Here is a 17,194-nt window from a genome sequence, read left to right as displayed (position 1 = left end):
TTTAATCAATCCTTTCTAATGCATATACACATAACTAAGCAAACATTGTTACAGCCAGCATCTACATTGCCTTCTCAGTGGGTGCAACGCAAACCTCCAATGCCGCATTCACCGACCTTTAACCTTTATCTATAATATTATCAATTATGAAACAAAAAAAGACAAGTGCAAAAAAAGGCAACAGCAAAAATGAGCCATCCTTCTGGCCCTTAGTGTTAATTTTGGCTCACAATAGCCCTGCACTACTCTCCGAATGACCACTGTGAGAGTCTCGTCACAGCTAGCACACGTACTCACAGCTAGACTCCCATCTACCTACAGGATCCCGCAGCCCCCTACCTCTGCTTGCTGCTGCTGACTCCTTACTTTCTTAGGTTGTAGTTCACCCCTGAGAGCTCTGCTGCCACACAATATGCTGAACATGTGTGGAGTGCTTACTGTGCTCTTTTTGTCCCTCAAAAAAAAACCTCCCTGGCAAGTTATATTACCCCGATAAAGATTTATGTACGTACACAAGGGCGAGCGGTCTCCGTCCAAACCGCTCTGGTGGACGGCAACTCTGTTAGCTTTAATTTGAGACATTAAATAAGAAAGGCCTCGTTCAAACAATCCACCACTGCAAATTAGATCCTGGTATTGGGACATTGTGATTGAACTCGCCACGTTTCAAGGGACTGACTGAGTCATAGTGAGACTGTTTTCAAAATTAATAAACAATTCACAGTACATTAATCTCACCTGCACGGGCAGTGAAAACGCTGGTCCATCTACAGGAAGTCATGAAATATTCATGAGACACTACCAAACTCATTAGGAAGCTTGAAATGTGAGGCTTTTGCATTTAACACCATGTCACTGAGTGTGACATTCAATTTACTTACCGAGAAAGACAAATTAATTAATGTTGATTTTGCTTATAATGTTTCTACAGCTCCAAACCCAAAATATTTAGAAACAGACACACTAGATACCACACCTGAAATTAAAACCTTTTACACCACTGCCAAACTGTTTCAGGCTACTTTGTGTTTTCCAACTAAAGATTCAGTGGCTAATGAGCATCATTGAACAAAATGTTTTATCCTTGTTGGCTGACATTTCTTGACTTTTTCACTTTAGCTTCCTCTAATTGGGTCTGAGGCCCGAATAACATTTCTATGTTTTTTGCCTTTACTGCAATACATGTCATTATCATTGGAATGAATGTATTGTACCAATCTCATATTTGGTGCCAGCGACATTGGCGGTGATGGTGCCTTTCTTCTTCTTGGTGCGCACCTTCCTCTTCCCAGTGCTCTGGTAGGAGCCCACAGATGGCCCGTTCACGGGGGACGCTCCTTGATCCTCTGGAGGAGGAGAAAGCGCAGAACAAGACGCGATGCAGTCACAGTTTGTGCTTCGGGGGGGTTCAGGAGTCTTAATAGGTTTCCCCTATTTCTGCTGGGGATTTTGAGGAGTTTGTTTATGGAACTAGTGTGTAAACAAATTAGGCATCTGGTTCCGTATAGGTGCATGCATCACGATCCTTTCATCGTATTGTGTTTGCGTGTGTGTGTATGTTTAGTTGTACACAGGCAAGAACAGAATATATAAATGAATAACTGTGTGTGGCCAGATGTATCTGTGCATGTACTGTACGTGTCACTATGTATGCACTATCCAAACAGAATAATCTGCAAGTCCTGAGAGAATTGGACGCCGCTTACTCACCTCCATCATTAGGAGGGGAGGGCATCTCGGGGGCCGGAGGAGGGAAGGAACGAGCCAAGCTCTCTGCCAGGCGTGGCACACGGGCCTCACAGGTGCTCACTCACCCCCTCCGAGGACCTTCCCACAGTCACACTAGTTAGTCTTCCCTGTCTTGGGCTGCGTGGACGATGTTGTTTGGGATGACCCGGTGGATCATCAAAGCATCTCCCTTGTGCCTTCCAGCGGCATAAAGAGCAGCGGCAGGTTCTGAGCGGGCAGGGCAGCAGCAGGAGAAGTGTAGAGGGGGGGGGGCTCTCAAGGGTCTACACGGGCTACTCTGGCTTATTTACAGCCCGAAGAGGAAAAAGGCAGGGGGGGGTTGACAGAGGGATGGATAGGAATGCCTGTGGAGGAGAAGAAAAAGATCTTTTACAGCTGCAGCACAGTAGTGGTAGCCTGAGAGGGTGACAACAATGCACAGTGTGTATTCTCCGACTGGACTGGAGTTCATTGGACACGCTTCTGATGTAAAGCAGGCCCAGCAGCAGCACGCAGGTCTAACACAGGCTACGCCACTCAATCTGACACTAACCCCAGCAGCTCAGTGAGAACTCTGAACCACGCAGTATTCCTAATAAAGTAAACTAAGTTGTGTGAGGTCTACTGGACTAATTGGCGTTCCGTGGAAGCATAGTGAAATATTAATGTTGTTGTCAAGTAAAGGGTTTGCAGCATCTCACTGTGTCTCATGTGTGCGCCAGCTGGGTTTCATCGTATGGCTGGAAGGTCACTTCATTCAAACAGATGGCATCTTTACAGTGGTTTGTTAAAAGGACGCTCTAGGCTACAAACAGTGTGGGAAATTAACACCAGTCACCAGCCAAATTCTGTTATTGTTTGGCTGTGGTCTCCATATTTGTGTGTCTTTAAACCACTTCTGGAGGTAATCAACCAGAGTTGCGGTGTCTGGTCACATTATTTTCAGTTGTGTTTTGGCTGGCTCGGCGGCATCCTGACTCAGACTTCAGCGTTGACTCACAGCAAGAAGACGATGTTTTCTGTCTGCTCTTTGTTTCACGGTTTCAAATATAAAATAATGTGTACACTTTTAGCTGTTTATGTCCCTTTGGTGGCAAATTAAAGCTAACACTTTTATATACACTTGAATTGTTCACTACCTGCACTAACAAATGAACACGCATTCAGTGACAAATAAATGTAACAAGAGAGCATTTGGGAGCCATGGTTTAATAAATTGCCTAAACATCATTACCATCAGAATAGTTTGTGTTTTCAGTTTGTGGCAACTGGTAACTGTTGTGTGCTTAAAACTCTTGGGAATAACCATTAAATGATCTCGCATACAAGGCAGTTATCAGCTCTGCTTATTCCACACTGATCACACTGACCCCATATGGAAATAACTTCACAAATTCAAAATCTCAAACTCCTGTAACTACATCAACTGTGGCCTGATGCCACTTTTGCATTTCATAAGGAGATCAACAGTAACCTCTAGTGGCGGTGAGTGTATGGAATGCTTGTGTTCCCTCTACCAGTGTGTACTGATCCCACAGACAGAGATTGGCCTGTAGGTGCACATGTACACAAAGGGAGATAGGCACAAAAGCCTCCTTGACAAACAACCCTATCAATTCGATCGGCATCCTCTGGACAAAATTAAATGGGGAAACAATCCAATAGCATTACTCGATCGCTCAGTAGTTTTCGGCCTCTTGGTCTGGCTGTGGTGAGCACGATCATTGATCCTGGGGTGGGTGGGGGCTGGAATGAGATCAGCAGCGAGGGGGAGAGAGAGCAGCAACGAGGAGTCCGAGTGATAAAGCGAGGCAAGCTGTGCTGTTGACAACCTGCCCCCACCTCCCAGTGGTGCTGTGCCTCTGTATATACCAAGAGGCAGGGATTACTGTCCCAACAGGACACCAAACCTCGGGTTCAGGTAAACCCCTAGGAGCAACGGCACCTACAATACAAACACATAAATAATAAGACCACTCGTGTGTTCTCTGCGGTAGTCTGGGAAAAATACACACATCCCACCAGAAATGGAATGGATGCTAATTCAAGGGAAACATTTTATTATTATTTTTGTACTTTTAGTAGCATTTTGCATTAGCATCTAAATTGTTTGCTTAATTGGTAATTGGTTAACATATTTATAAAAGAAATGGAATATATTAGCATTAGCATTTAGCTCCATGTTTAGAAGTAGTAATAGTAGAAGTTTTGGTTTTTCATTTTATTTGCATTTGTAATAATTCTTGCATTCTTTTGACTAAACAACGATTTCAATGTGATTATTTTTTTATTTTGGCTTTTAAAATGTCCACAAGAAAAAGAGCGCCAAAACGGGGTCGATTTAGATCTGTAGACATGGCTCCATTACTCATCCTGATACCGATAAGTAACATCATCTCGGTCAATCCCTCAGTGAAGCATCTACTTTGTGCAATGACACATTCTGCCCAGCAGAGTGAGCTAGAGGGCCATCACAGCTCAGCTGAAAGGGCAGAGCTCCTCTGGGTGCTGAGCTCATGCGCTTGTACTCCTGTCACATAAGACAGAAAGGCTTCATTGTAGAGAGTCAGCTCTTCAGGCTGCTCCCCTGCTTCACTGGCTGTAAATCCATTACAAATGTGAGTCTGTCTTTGAGGACGCTGTAATGCAGGGCAAGCAATTCCACAATGACAGGACAGACATCTCTACAGTAAGTGTAGCAAAATAGCAAAATCAAAGCAGTATCGAACAATGTCACACCTATTACACAATACAAGTCTCTCACAAACAGTGGTACATCCCTAAGGGGGTTTGTTTTATGTCCTCTGCCTTAGATGAAACCACATTTTAAAAGCAGTTGTCAGATGCAGAATCAATAGAGAGGCTTGGGGAAACACCGCCCAGCCTTGTGTGCTGCTAAAAGAGCAGGCTTTGCAGACACAAGTTCCTTTCTATACAGTGCATGCCTAATGTCCTACTATGGCCATATAGCAGTACTAGGACCTCAGGGTATGTATGACCATTGAAAATGGGCCCTGGCAAAGATGGATGATACATTTACTATTATACATCTGTAACTGAAACATGCAAGCCACAGTTGGTAGAAAATGTATGTTTTACAATAAAAGTGAAAATAAATTTGTTAATTTTTGTACACTTTAAAGGTACAATGTCTATTTTGTACATTGTCAAAGTCATTTTGCAAGGTCTGTTTTGTAAAAACTAGTTCTTCAGTTTGTGACTGCGGACTCCTCTCACAGGAAAGTAGTTGGTTTAGAATTGCCAGTGTATCTAAAATTAGCTCAAACCAGTGACCCAACTCTGGCTTTGTGCCTTCTTCCAGATATGAGGAGGAACAAGTGTGGGAGCTGTCAGCCCACAGGGTACTGAAATACACCAACAAACAGCTGAACGGTAAGCATCAGAGAGTGAGGCAGAAACATGGTCAGTTGTGCAAATGCTATTGTATTAATTACAGATTTCCCCTACCCTATTTTGGTAATAAAAGAGCAAACCCTTTATGATTGGTGCTGTGGAGAACATATGCAAAATAGGCACTGTTGTAATAAATTAAACTTAGCTGTTATCTGTTAAAAGCCAGATAAGTCTGCAGATGGAAAACCCAAGAAAAGCACTGTAGATACAAGACAGATCAGAGACAGGACAAAGTAAAGAGATGACGTGGATAAGAGGTGGACTTTGATCAAACGCTGCTCTAATAAGTCTGGACTATCAATTACAGACTAATTTCCCCGCTCTCCATTACTGTATGTCCATAAACTGCTTTGGTGTGCAGCTTTAATAATTTAAATAGAGTGAACCTATATGAATAAAAGTGTCAAAGAGCAGCCACATTTACTACTATGAGCACAGCATTACATGAACATAATCTAATGAGACAGAAAGGATACTAGCCTACATGATAATAAACGATTATACATATCATGTCCTTCTTAAGAGCCTTATCGCTGGGATATGTCCAGACGGCAGGATGCCATTCACAACTCATATGTTATGCTGTTATTATTATGTAATCCATCTGCTCTTTTGGGGATGCTCAAATCCAGGCTGCATGTGGTCTGCAAGTGGCACGCTGGACTACAAACAAACCAGACTAAAACACGTCACAACACACTTGACATGCCACGTCCCTGCTGCAATTAGTCAGGTCCACGGCAGCCAGGGCCAGACAACAGGTTTGCACGTCAAAACGGATTTCTTACAGGTTCTTGTACAGCTAGCCTGGGCTAGGAGCTAAGCTACATGAGGCGAGCAGGGGACCTAATGCTGTCACAGCAGAGCGGTCAATTTGGTATCTTCCACAGCACTGTAAGCACTGAAGGCCGACCCCACAAACATTTCTTGCATTTCAGGATTCGCATGAACTGGATTTATCTAATCCCGCACGTCACGTCTTAAATATGACTGGCTTTTAAAGTAAAGAGTGAGATCAGGTGTTGCCCTGGTTCAATTCGGCGGCTAGCAGGCGGTGGCTAACGTTAGGTGGCTAGCCACTTGTGCGCTGTAGGTCAGGTGGAAGGATCAACCGGGGAAACAGTCTCACTGTGTTGCTCTACAGTTAACCTGCTGCCATTACACTTAAATCTGACAACGATGATGTAGAAATACCCAGAGAGGGGGGAGTTTAAGAGCCATGTTGCTGCAGAGACAGGGAAATCCTTCAATTAATTCAAAAGAACCCCCTAATGACCCAGGCTGCACTACAGCTAGCTTAGCCGCACTAGCATGAAAAGGATGGAGAGGCGAAAGCGGAGTAGCCCGTTAACGTTACCTTATTTATTCCAGGCACTGGCGGTGCAGCTCGGTTCCTGCTCCCATCAACGGCACCGCGCCACACGCAGGGCAGTCTTCAGAGGAACGCTCCGGTCCCGAGAGGGTTTGTGAGACTGTTACGGGGTTTATTGTGTGTAACGTCGTTACTAGAGAAAGCTGACATTGGTTGACACACACACAAAAATCAGTATCTTGTAGTCCTCTTGTGTGCAGTGAGTGCTGGAGCGAGTCCACGGGCGAAACCATTGTCCTGGAGGGGGGGGGGTGGACCGGAGCGAAGTGCTGAAGTTCGCATCCTCCATCTGGTACCGGCGTGGCATTCAGCGTACGGTGCGGCTCGCGCGTGACGTTAGCACATATTATCCTCTGATGGGAACTAGCGCCGAGAGGAGACAAATGTCCTGCCACGTGCGCGTGTGGCACTCCGCACACCCTCGGGTTGCCGTGTGGCGGAGGTTTCGGTGCGGCTCTTCCTGCGCGACGCGCTCGCACAAACACGGGGCAGCTACCTAGCAACTGTGGCGCTGGCCATGGTGCTAAAAACAAGCCCGCTCCCAGCACAGATCACTCACCTTGCTACTACCTGCAGTTTTCGCTACAGTAACACGCACATGTCCAGAAAGACTTTGATCATTTTAGCAAAATACGTACAGGGCACTAAAGTCGAGAGGGGGGTTGAAAAGTCAGCACGTCATCAATAGTTAATAATTGTTTACTTATTATAGCAGCTCTAGCACGAACTGTGCTAGAGCTTTTTGCACTTTATCAAATTAAAATACACTTACATTTATTTAAAAGATTGTTTAACTTGTTTAACTGTCCCCCTTCATGAGACTCTTGCACATTTTATATAGGTCCTAAATGCATTTGTGAAAGAACAGGGACTGTGTTTTAGCCATTTAAAAAATCAAACTCTTTGTTGCTTGTAGAAGGAATAATTCCACCATTGCCAATTTGTTAGCAGGCTCTTTAAGCGGTCTAAACTTCTCCGGTGTCTTGACATAATCCCAGTCTGAATCCATAATGCTTAGGGCTCTGTGGAACCCAAACCATCTGTTACAGGAGTCCCTTTTTTCCCTGAATGAAATTGTTATTGCTCTAACAAAATGTTTGTAGTGATTTCCATGCTGCAATAATAACTGGAGCTAGATATTGCATCTAAACACTTAACAAGAATTCTAAACACTTTAATTCAGTTTATAATTCATTTGTGGCTATACTAAACTACCTTTTTTGTTTTTTTCATAAAACATAAAAATTAGGCGGTAGGAATTTAATATTATGAATTTATATAGTGTCGAGCTTTTCAAATATGTTCACATTCTGTAAATCTGTGTCATATTCTGTGTAGATGAACATCAATAAATAAATCTAGTAGAATAATTATTTAAAATACGACTACCAAAGACATTGATATAATTCCGACTGGCCGTGAAGGCAGCATTCTCGCATCCAGTACTTTAGCTGTTTATTCCCGTTTGACGTGAACGCAACAGCAAACGACAGCAGGCAGAGGTGAAAAGTCTGGATCATGTTTTCATTCCAGCGGATGAATACCTGAACGACACAGGACGCTGTAAATAAAGATTCACGCGGCGGGTAGCAGAGCACGCTGAGGTTCTGTCCGCTCTGAGCGAACGTTGATGCTGCTGTTAGCCAACCGGCTAGCGCAGGCTGTAATTTGTTAGCTAGCGTTAGCTAACGGAGGACCGTGTTAGCTACCCGCCACCATCATCCCTCTTAGCCAGCTGTGCATCGCCCTGTCTTCCTGCAATGGGAAACGCAGCAACTGCCAAGAAAGGCAACGAGCAAGAAAGCGGTGAGAACCTGAAAACCACCCACCCAGCTAGCTTGTTGGTCACTTAACGTACCCTACAGTGGAGCGTGAGGTTGCTTGAGAGCAGCCTTTATCTGCTGATGTGTTAGCGGACAGTGCAGTGAGATAAGCTGCCGAGAAGAACCATCTTTGGTTGGGCTGTTTACAGAGAGTAGAAGCTCCCTAGTTCTCACTTGTGTTTGTTTATCTCTGCGGGAAACGGTGCCAGAGAGGATACAGCTAGCTGACAGGAGCATACGACATAAGACTGTGGTCTTCACCATCCGGTTGAAGGTTTACAACAGCACCAGTGAATGAAGATCCTTAATTAGACCAAATGCACGATTTAATGTATGTTTCTCACACTGCAGCGTTTAACCCTAGTTAGTTTCATTTCTGAACAGCTAATATCAGTTGACTGGAGCCAGAACTGTTAGCAGACAGTGGTCTCCACTGAAGCTGCAGTACAAGGCCTTGTGACTAACAACAACAACAACAGGTACTTATAATGACTACACACAAGTTTACGGGAAGGTGCTTGATGTGGAACGCATAGGGTTAGTATTTAAACAAGCCGCTTGGTCTGATTCACTTGTCCAAACAGTAGAAAGGTGCCTGTTTAAACTGCTGTGATACATGAAGTTACCTTTTATATTCACATTAAATTAAATGTTAGTTCTTGGTCACATTTAAATTGACCCCAATCTCCTGTAATGATGATTATTTACTTCTGTTTACGTTTTTGGTTCGCAGGGTTATCCACATTTAGCCACACTGTCTTCCATTCAGCTCCACAACAAACCCACATATCAAGCACGGCAGGGTTAAAAAAGTAATATTCATCATGATGGTCTGTTCATAACTGTGACTGTAAACATAAGGGAAATGTTAAATTCTACCACCAGAGTGCGTGATAAGCTGAAGATAATTTCCAACTTCCCTCTCTCTGTAAGTGGGTGTTCCGGCCCCACATTTCCCTTTATCAGTTCTCTGAAAGCACCACATAAGTATATTTTTTGTTTTTTTTAAACCATAATGTTAAGTGGCAAATTTTTTCGTCTGCTTTTTTAACTTTGTATACTTTTGTCGATGTCACCATTTGCTTGAGAGAACAATGAGTAATACAAATTGACACAGCATAGTAACAGTAGACATGTAGTTGGCCACTGAAACTGATCACACGAACAGGAAGCTAATGTTTGTGTGGTTAGACACGCATTGCTGTGCATTCGGCTGCATACAGGAAGCCACCACCAGTCACTCTTCTTGGGTGCGAAAGCGGTTGTCTGTGAACTTTTCCACTCAAAAATGGCTCAGGCAAAGGATCAATCTTTCGCCGTCCGTCTTTTCAACAAATGCCGTAAGACTAGCCAAGATGCCAAAACAGGCGAGAGTGATGTGTTTCATATCTCTGAGTTCACCATCATGTGGGATAAATCGAGTAAGTGCAAAGTTGCTTTTCCGTGTGTCTGCAACTACATGTCGGACTGAGCGGGCGAGTCTATGCTTGCATTCAAGTTGTTGTTGTGCACGCACTAAGGCAGTTTTACTTCAAGCAGTGCATTAGTTTAACGCGTACAGGTTTTTGAGTTTGATTTATGTACTTTACAGAGTACAGTACATGGTCATTAGTTCGTTAATTAGAGGGTTTACAATTGGCCCAACACTTTATTGGGCAGACAATGTGTTTTGCTTTAGACGCTTGAATCATCCTAATAACTTTGTTTGTCATTCTGTCAGAAACATGGCTGAATCACCGTTGTTTTATCTACCTTGTTGCTAGTATTTATAGTTTTAACAAAGACAGGCAACAAAGCAGAAATAGCCAATTTTTTCATTATTGTGAAGGACAAACTGTAAAGCATTGTGACTAGCCTGTAGCGAGACTAATTAAAGTTCACAGATGATGTACAATCCAACCTCCTTCAATGAGTAGTATTGCAGCCAGATTATACTTTTGTGTTAAATGTTCTTCACTGTTGTTGTGTGTTGCATTTACTCTGCTCGAATCTCAAATGCTTTTTCAAGCACTTCTTCATAAATGTTTCTTCCTGTCTTTCTCTTCTCCTCATTTCCATCCATGTGGGTAAATGTTCCTGCAAACCGTTGGTGAACTGTAGAGACCTTTGGTATGCTCATTCTTCCATGAGCCATTCTAAGTCACAGAGCTTCTGGTTTGGGTGCCCCACACACACGACCAGATTAAATCCAAATAGTTCCTATACATATTCAGTACTAGCTGTTTGTTTAGATGACTAACAGCATACTGAAGTGTATTATCAGCTAGACACCCACCATGACTCTGTGACTTTGGACATCTCATGTCTGCCGTGACTCTCTGTGATGATGCACAGTGTTTTTCTAATGCCTGCACAGTTCTGCTCTGCATTTTGGTTTTCTCTCTCCCTGTTATTGCGGCCTCTACTTTTCTCTTGCCGAATCCTGAAAGAGATGCAGAATAGCTTGGTTTTGAATTGGGTAATCTTATAAAATCACAACAGCTCTTTGCATCGCTTTATTAACTAAAGGTTTTCCCGCTTTGATGTGAATTTCATCGAGGATTTTCTTTCTGTTTTGTTAAGTATAGTCCTACCTCCCTCTACTTGACATTTGCCTGACCTTAAAGTGCATTTTTGTTCTCCTGAACATATTACTGCTTTTGTTTGTTTTTCCTGAACACCTTAACTGCCCTTTTATCATTTCCCTCCACATGTAAACTGACCTTGTTAGTACCTCCTGTAAATGCTAATTGTTCAAGGCATTTTTTCTCTTTTTTTCATAGTGAAAGAATTCTTAGCCAAAGCCAAAGAAGACTTTTTAAGAAAATGGGAGTGTCCACCACAGGCAAGCTGTTTCCTATGAATATTTTAATTCATAGAATTAAAACTGATGATTGGTACTATAAATGTACTTTTATGGAAATTGTTATACCAGTTATATCTTTATTAATAACTTAGTCCCAAATTTACCCTAAGTTTGCTGTCTCACTTTCACTCACAATGTGTTTCCTAAGAGCACAACGGGCCTGGATGACTTTGATAGATTCAAGACTCTGGGCACTGGCTCGTTTGGGAGAGTTATGCTTGTGAAACATAAAGGAACAAACCAGTTCTATGCCATGAAAATCTTGGACAAACAAAAAGTAAGTACATGTCTTCAAGTAAAACAGTTTCTCAAACTAGCTTTGTATAAGCCTTGCTAACCTACTGTACAGCGTGTGTCTCATAAAAGGAAATGGAACGTTTTCCTCTCGTCCTCTGCTAGCGTGTTATCAATCGAAAAACCTCAGAGACGCTTTATGAGTTTCGGTCTTTAAACTGATGTGAAAGTTGCAGAAGTTTGGTGTCCCCTCACTGACTTGCAAATATAGCAGTACGCTGAAATGCATTCCACAGTGTGCTCAAGTACTACAGCAACCTGTCTGCTTCAGCTCATATACCGATTTACTACTGACCACTTTGCAACATTTTTATTCTTTCCTCTGCACACTGAGCTCTAACAATAAACTTTCTACGTAAATCTATTATACATTTGTTCAAATACAGATTGACAAATAAACAGGAGGTCTTATTTGAGGTCATCCACTAAGGATATGACATAATTTTATCAGTAAACTATTAAATGTTTTGACGAAAATAATAAATTTGTCTCGCCTTGCTTTCTGGCTTTGACTTCTTTATATCGTACCCCTGACTAATGAATGCCACAGAAATCCAAACTTTCATCATACTGTGTGGTCAGAAATATGCTTTATATAACACTGCAATTATTAAGAACGTAATATGCTTAATATAACTGTTTTGCTTCACTTGTGCTTTTTTCCTTTCAGGTGGTGAAGTTGAAACAGATAGAACACACACTAAATGAAAAGAGAATACTACAGGCAGTCTCCTTCCCCTTCCTCGTCAGATTGGTGTATGCTTTCAAGGTACAAATTGCACATTTTCACCTGTGTCTATAGTTATTATAGCACATCTCCATACATGACTAACAAATTCTAATCTTATGTGACAAATATCCATGTCCAAATAGACATTTCATAACCTGTAGAGCAGATACCGACACGCATGTGACTTTGTTTAACAGGACAACTCAAACCTCTACATGGTGATGGAATATGTGCCCGGTGGAGAGATGTTCTCCCACCTCAGACGTATTGGAAGGTTCAGGTATAGTTGTTTTTTGTTTGTGGTGTGTCAGCCACTAGTTGGACAAAAAGAGTTTTCATTTAGCTCACTCTCAAACACGGTCTAAATTTCCTTGATCATGATTGAGCTTCCCCTGTTGGATAGAACTTGTGTTCATATAATGTATTGTCTTATTGTCTTCATTGCTGTCTTTCAGTGAACACCATGCACGATTTTATGCAGCTCAGATAGTACTCACCTTTGAGTACCTTCACTCCTTAGACCTCATCTACAGAGACCTGAAGCCTGAAAACCTGCTCATAGATCAACATGGCTATATCCAGGTGAGCAATCTATTTGGAGTTCATATCAGCAAACTAATAATGTAATACTGTTATAAGCCACACAGAGGAGCACTTCATAATATATTACTGTCATAATCTGCACATAGTGGCACTTCAAGTTCAAATACAAGAAGAAAACAAAAAATAATGCAAAACTAATTTAGACTTCACTTGTCTTCAGGAATTGTTCCGATCATGGTACATAAACGCATCCTACTTCATTACTAATCTGAGCCAGTTGTTCTCATTTCAGGTCACAGATTTTGGTTTTGCCAAGAGGGTAAAAGGCAGGACCTGGACTTTGTGTGGAACACCAGAGTACCTGGCTCCTGAGATCATCCTTAGCAAGGTGAGCTGTTTGTTAAAAGGAAGTACAGTATAAAGTATCCAGTGAGTGTACAGCACACAGCGTCCTGGTGTCAAAATCTTTTAATTCACAATAAACCCAGTTGTGAGACAGTGTTCTGTTAAACAATACGCATTTATAAAGAGAACACAAGCTTCGGGAGCAGAATAAGGGCAAGTAAGGGCAGATGTTGAGAAATTATGAATTTTGAATTTAGCATTTACAGCAGAGATTTATTGGTTTCAATTGGATTTAGATCATGCACCTAATAAAGTGGCCAGTGACTATAGTATATAGTTTTGCTAGCAGTGATATATTTCTAATTGTCAGGATGCTTAATATGTGGGTTACAGGGAGATTTCCCCTCTCTTCTAGGGCTACAACAAAGCTGTGGACTGGTGGGCTCTTGGAGTTCTTATCTATGAGATGGCTGCTGGTTACCCTCCGTTTTTTGCTGATCAGCCTATCCAAATCTATGAAAAGATTGTGTCTGGCAAGGTACGTAGAAATAACAATGCTCAGTAAGATGTTAGAATGCAGTACTTTCGAAATGACTGGGGATTTCTGCTTCAGCTTCACTTTGGACTAATCATAAATGTGCATGGCTTTAATAGTTTCTTTCCTGAGGTTACTGAACAAAGCACAACAAAGTTTTATTCTTTTCTCTAGGTACGATTTCCCTCTCACTTTAGCTCTGACCTGAAGGATCTGTTGAAAAACCTGCTCCAGGTAGACCTTACCAAGAGGTTTGGAAATCTAAAGAACGGTGTGAATGATATAAAAAATCACAAGTGGTTCTCCACAACAGACTGGATTGCCATTTATGAGAGAAAGGTGGGTTTAGATTTTGTTGTTGAATCAACAGCCGTGTTCTGAGAGACTTGTGAAACATGTTGCGACACATGTTTTGCTCTTTAATCAATTCCTGATCTAAAAAAATAAGATCGCAGAACAGGATAAAAAGGCTGTAGCAACAGCTCCTTTCTGAAATTGTGAAATGTAATAAAACTAGAGTGTTGTCATGCATTTCGATTGGCATAAGTGAACAGACAAAGCATTTTCTATTTTCTCAGGTCGACGCTCCGTTCTTGCCAAAGTGCAGAGGACCAGGAGACACGAGCAACTTTGATGACTACGAAGAGGAGGACATTCGCGTCTCACAAACAGAAAAGTGTGCAAAAGAGTTTGCCGAGTTCTAGCGAGCGGGCAGGAGTCCCATCAGGGCTTACATGTGGGATATTTGCACTCTCCCAAGGGTTAAGGTGGGACTGAGGTTGTCATGTGGTCAAATGAAATGTCTTGTTCCTTCATTCCACATGACTGAATGGAGTCCTTCTTGCCATGATCCTACGTGCAGTTAGCACTAACCTTTACACAGGCACATTATGCAGACACCCATTGTGCTGCAACACAAAAAATACTAGACCACGTTCTCATCTTTTTTTTGTTTGCCACTTTTAACCATCTTCCCTTCTCATTATTTCAATTGAACCTTAAACATGAAAACTAATATTACTCCCATTAGCAAGTGGCACAAACAGTGATTGATTGTATTAGCTGGTATTGCACACGTCATGATTTAAAGCATTGGAAAAGAAGGGATTGTTTTTTGTTTTTGTTGGTTTGTTTTTTGGTCTACCAATTATCTGTTAGGTGCCTGGGTGTTACTGCATAACACAATATACATATTTAAGACATACTTTTATGAATCACAGTTTTGTTAATGCATGGCTTAAATTCAAGTCCAGGTAAGGGCAATAAGCTTTTTAAGGTTCCTGGGTTTTAGCACTCAGGAGTTTGAACAGGGAGAAATTTTAATGAAGCAGAAACGCATAAATGCTGTATTATCTGATCAGCCGTAGCATTGTTTTATCCATATCCAGTCACGTGATGATTCCTGTTACCTCAGACTAGGTATGGCATTAAATCAGTGGATTGAAACCATATATATATATATATATATATATTTGTACTGTAGGTACGTTTCTCTTTTAAGAGAATGGAATCTGATAAAGTTTGAGTAGATCACCTTGCGAGGCAAGTCTTCTGCCTCTGGTACGTCCAACAATATATCAAGTGCACTGATGGTGTTTAGTCTCCACTTGAGGTTGCATTATTGTGGAATCAAATCAGTGTTGGTGACTCCAAAAGATGTTCATGTGAAGTTGTCTTTGGTTTTGTTGTTTAAAGCTGTGTGCTTTAGCGGAGCACATTAAACACATATTTGCTTTATTATTTAAAATTTTGCATGTTTGTTACATTTGTACAGCAGTTTCACGACAAGCTAATGGTGCCCTAGGTGTTCCCATCTTTTTTTGTTGCTTTGTGTGTTGCCATTTTAAATTGTTTCACAGCCTGAAACCTTAATGCATCAGAGGCCATAGGTACTTTTGTCTCAGTGATAGATTCCTCTCCGTAACCATATCAATCTAAACAATACAAATAGCAGAAGACTTAAATATCAACTTAAAGTATTCACCAGTCTTGGCCACTGCTCAGTTGAATCCCCTTCTTACTGCTGCCACCTCTTTGCATCCCTTTTTATTCAATTTGCACACTGTGATGGGTCAATATCTGCTCATTCTTTCAGCAAAATTGTTCAGGCTGAGTCACATCAAAGTATTTAAATGACAAAATTTAATGTCATATTTTCAAAGGGAATATGGTGAAGTTTGACCTTTTTTCTTCGTAGGTTACTGTCTTACCTGGTATGATATATATTTTGTCAATCTGAGAGAAACGCAGGTTGCGTGAGAGCTTTTCTTTTCCACTAATTTGCCATTCATCCTAACACACTGCCTGTCCTTGCTGCTGAGCTGTAGTCCCTGCCTTTGCAAACTCCTCACCAGCGTGACAGGTTGGTGTGTTGTATTTTTATCTCTCTCTATGTCAAAAGCCAAGGTGTCCACTTAAATATCCAGATGTCAAAACTTTTGTGGTTCTTTGATTCCTTTCAGGAGGTGGTTTGTCTCTGCTGTCCACAGAGGGTTCAGAGTTCAAAGTCATTTCTGCAGGTCGGATGCTCAGGGCTGTGGGGAAATCAAAGTGTTGACATTCATGTGTAGTCAATAGATGTAAAGGCTTTTGGATGGTGTGAATATAAGTTGACATGATCAACTTATCAAAAAAAAGCAATTTTATCAAGTTCCTCAATTTTAGACAACCAAATGTGGAAAAGATTTGGGAACTGAATTTTTTATTTTGAGGCACTGGTGTACTGTTCATGGATATTGGCTGTTTGTGACATTTCAGTTAGCCCTTATTTTGTTTCAAAAGGCACAACTGTTTTTAAGCTTTTTTTAATTTATATTTAGAGATGTCTAAGATGCATTTATGTGTTTAAACTTGCATAATATTGGTATGTATAAGGAGACTCCAAATGTTGTATTCACACAAGTGTTTTAAACGGTGAATACAGTATAGTAAATTATTTATTTGTACAAAATTTTTTGTTTGTCCCTAAAAGAATAAACATTTATAGTAATAAAAGATTTAACGAAGATTATAAGTAATGGTTCTCATCCTATTTATAATTGCAGCCTTTTCTTTATTTTTATTTTGAATCTAAATTGAATTAAGTTGCATTATTTTCTCAGTGTATTCTGGCATTACAATAATTTGAGAAACAACACCTGCAAAAGCCAGCATGTTTTAATCTAATTCTCTTGTGTGTAAATCTTCCCAGACCATCTGCAAGATATCCACTGTTAATTTTTCCATTTCATTTATCTCTCGTGTGTAATGTTTGTCATGTTTGATGTAAATGATGGCACTTTTCCATTGAGCCACCTCACAACCCAGACTGAAGGAAATCAGTTCTCTGTAGCTAGTCACACATGCCCGTGTGGGCTCAATAATCTGAAATGTGTCTGTATTTAGTTTGTGGGATATTTTGCACATTATTTAGAAAGCTGACACGTTTTCCACCCATATTTACTTGTGTTTGCAAGGGGAGAATACTTTGCTGTAGCAGATTTTATGTAACAAAAAATATGTCACTATAATAAATTCTTTTTAATAAAACGTGCTCTTGTTTGTATTTAATGTGAACAAAGATCCT

At 41.2% G+C, this 17,194-nt stretch overlaps 2 protein-coding genes across 8 annotated transcripts in view; one reads left to right on the top strand and one right to left on the bottom strand.

Annotated features, from left to right (window-relative positions):
• Positions 1-7,008, bottom strand: part of ttll7 (tubulin tyrosine ligase-like family, member 7) — a 62,631-nt gene extending 55,623 nt beyond the window's left edge. For 4 of the 6 annotated variants that reach the window (XM_055507940.1, XM_055507941.1, XM_029148816.3 and 1 more), the window contains exons 1-3: positions 6,500-7,007; positions 1,711-2,093; positions 1,215-1,346 (exon numbers count right to left, since the gene is read on the bottom strand). In XM_055507940.1, the coding sequence (XP_055363915.1) occupies positions 1,215-1,346; positions 1,711-1,735 (157 nt within the window). In that variant the 5' untranslated portion in view covers positions 1,736-2,093; positions 6,500-7,007. Of the gene's footprint in view, positions 1-1,214; positions 1,347-1,710; positions 2,094-6,499 lie in introns of all 6 variants that reach the window. The other 2 variants (XM_029148813.3, XM_029148815.3) reach the window with 2 other exon arrangements.
• Positions 7,009-7,961: 953 nt separating this feature from the next.
• On the top strand, positions 7,962-17,161 carry prkacba (protein kinase, cAMP-dependent, catalytic, beta a). 2 transcript variants are annotated; one of them, XM_029148871.3, is made up of 10 exons: positions 7,962-8,320; positions 11,100-11,161; positions 11,331-11,459; positions 12,147-12,245; positions 12,404-12,486; positions 12,662-12,788; positions 13,042-13,137; positions 13,510-13,632; positions 13,804-13,968; positions 14,208-17,161. In XM_029148871.3, exons 1-10 carry the CDS (start codon positions 8,275-8,277, stop codon positions 14,331-14,333), a joined length of 1,056 nt encoding a protein of 351 aa, XP_029004704.1. In that variant the 5' UTR covers positions 7,962-8,274; the 3' UTR covers positions 14,334-17,161. The 2 variants fall into 2 exon arrangements, with proteins under 2 accessions (XP_029004704.1, XP_055363919.1); XM_055507944.1 differs by lacking the exon at positions 7,962-8,320 and adding an exon at positions 9,198-9,758.
• Positions 17,162-17,194: the final 33 nt, after the last annotated feature.

This window comes from Betta splendens, chromosome 4, assembly GCF_900634795.4.
Source record: "Betta splendens chromosome 4, fBetSpl5.4, whole genome shotgun sequence".
NCBI lineage: Eukaryota > Metazoa > Chordata > Actinopteri > Anabantiformes > Osphronemidae > Betta > Betta splendens.
This window is presented reverse-complemented; position numbering and strand designations above follow the sequence as displayed.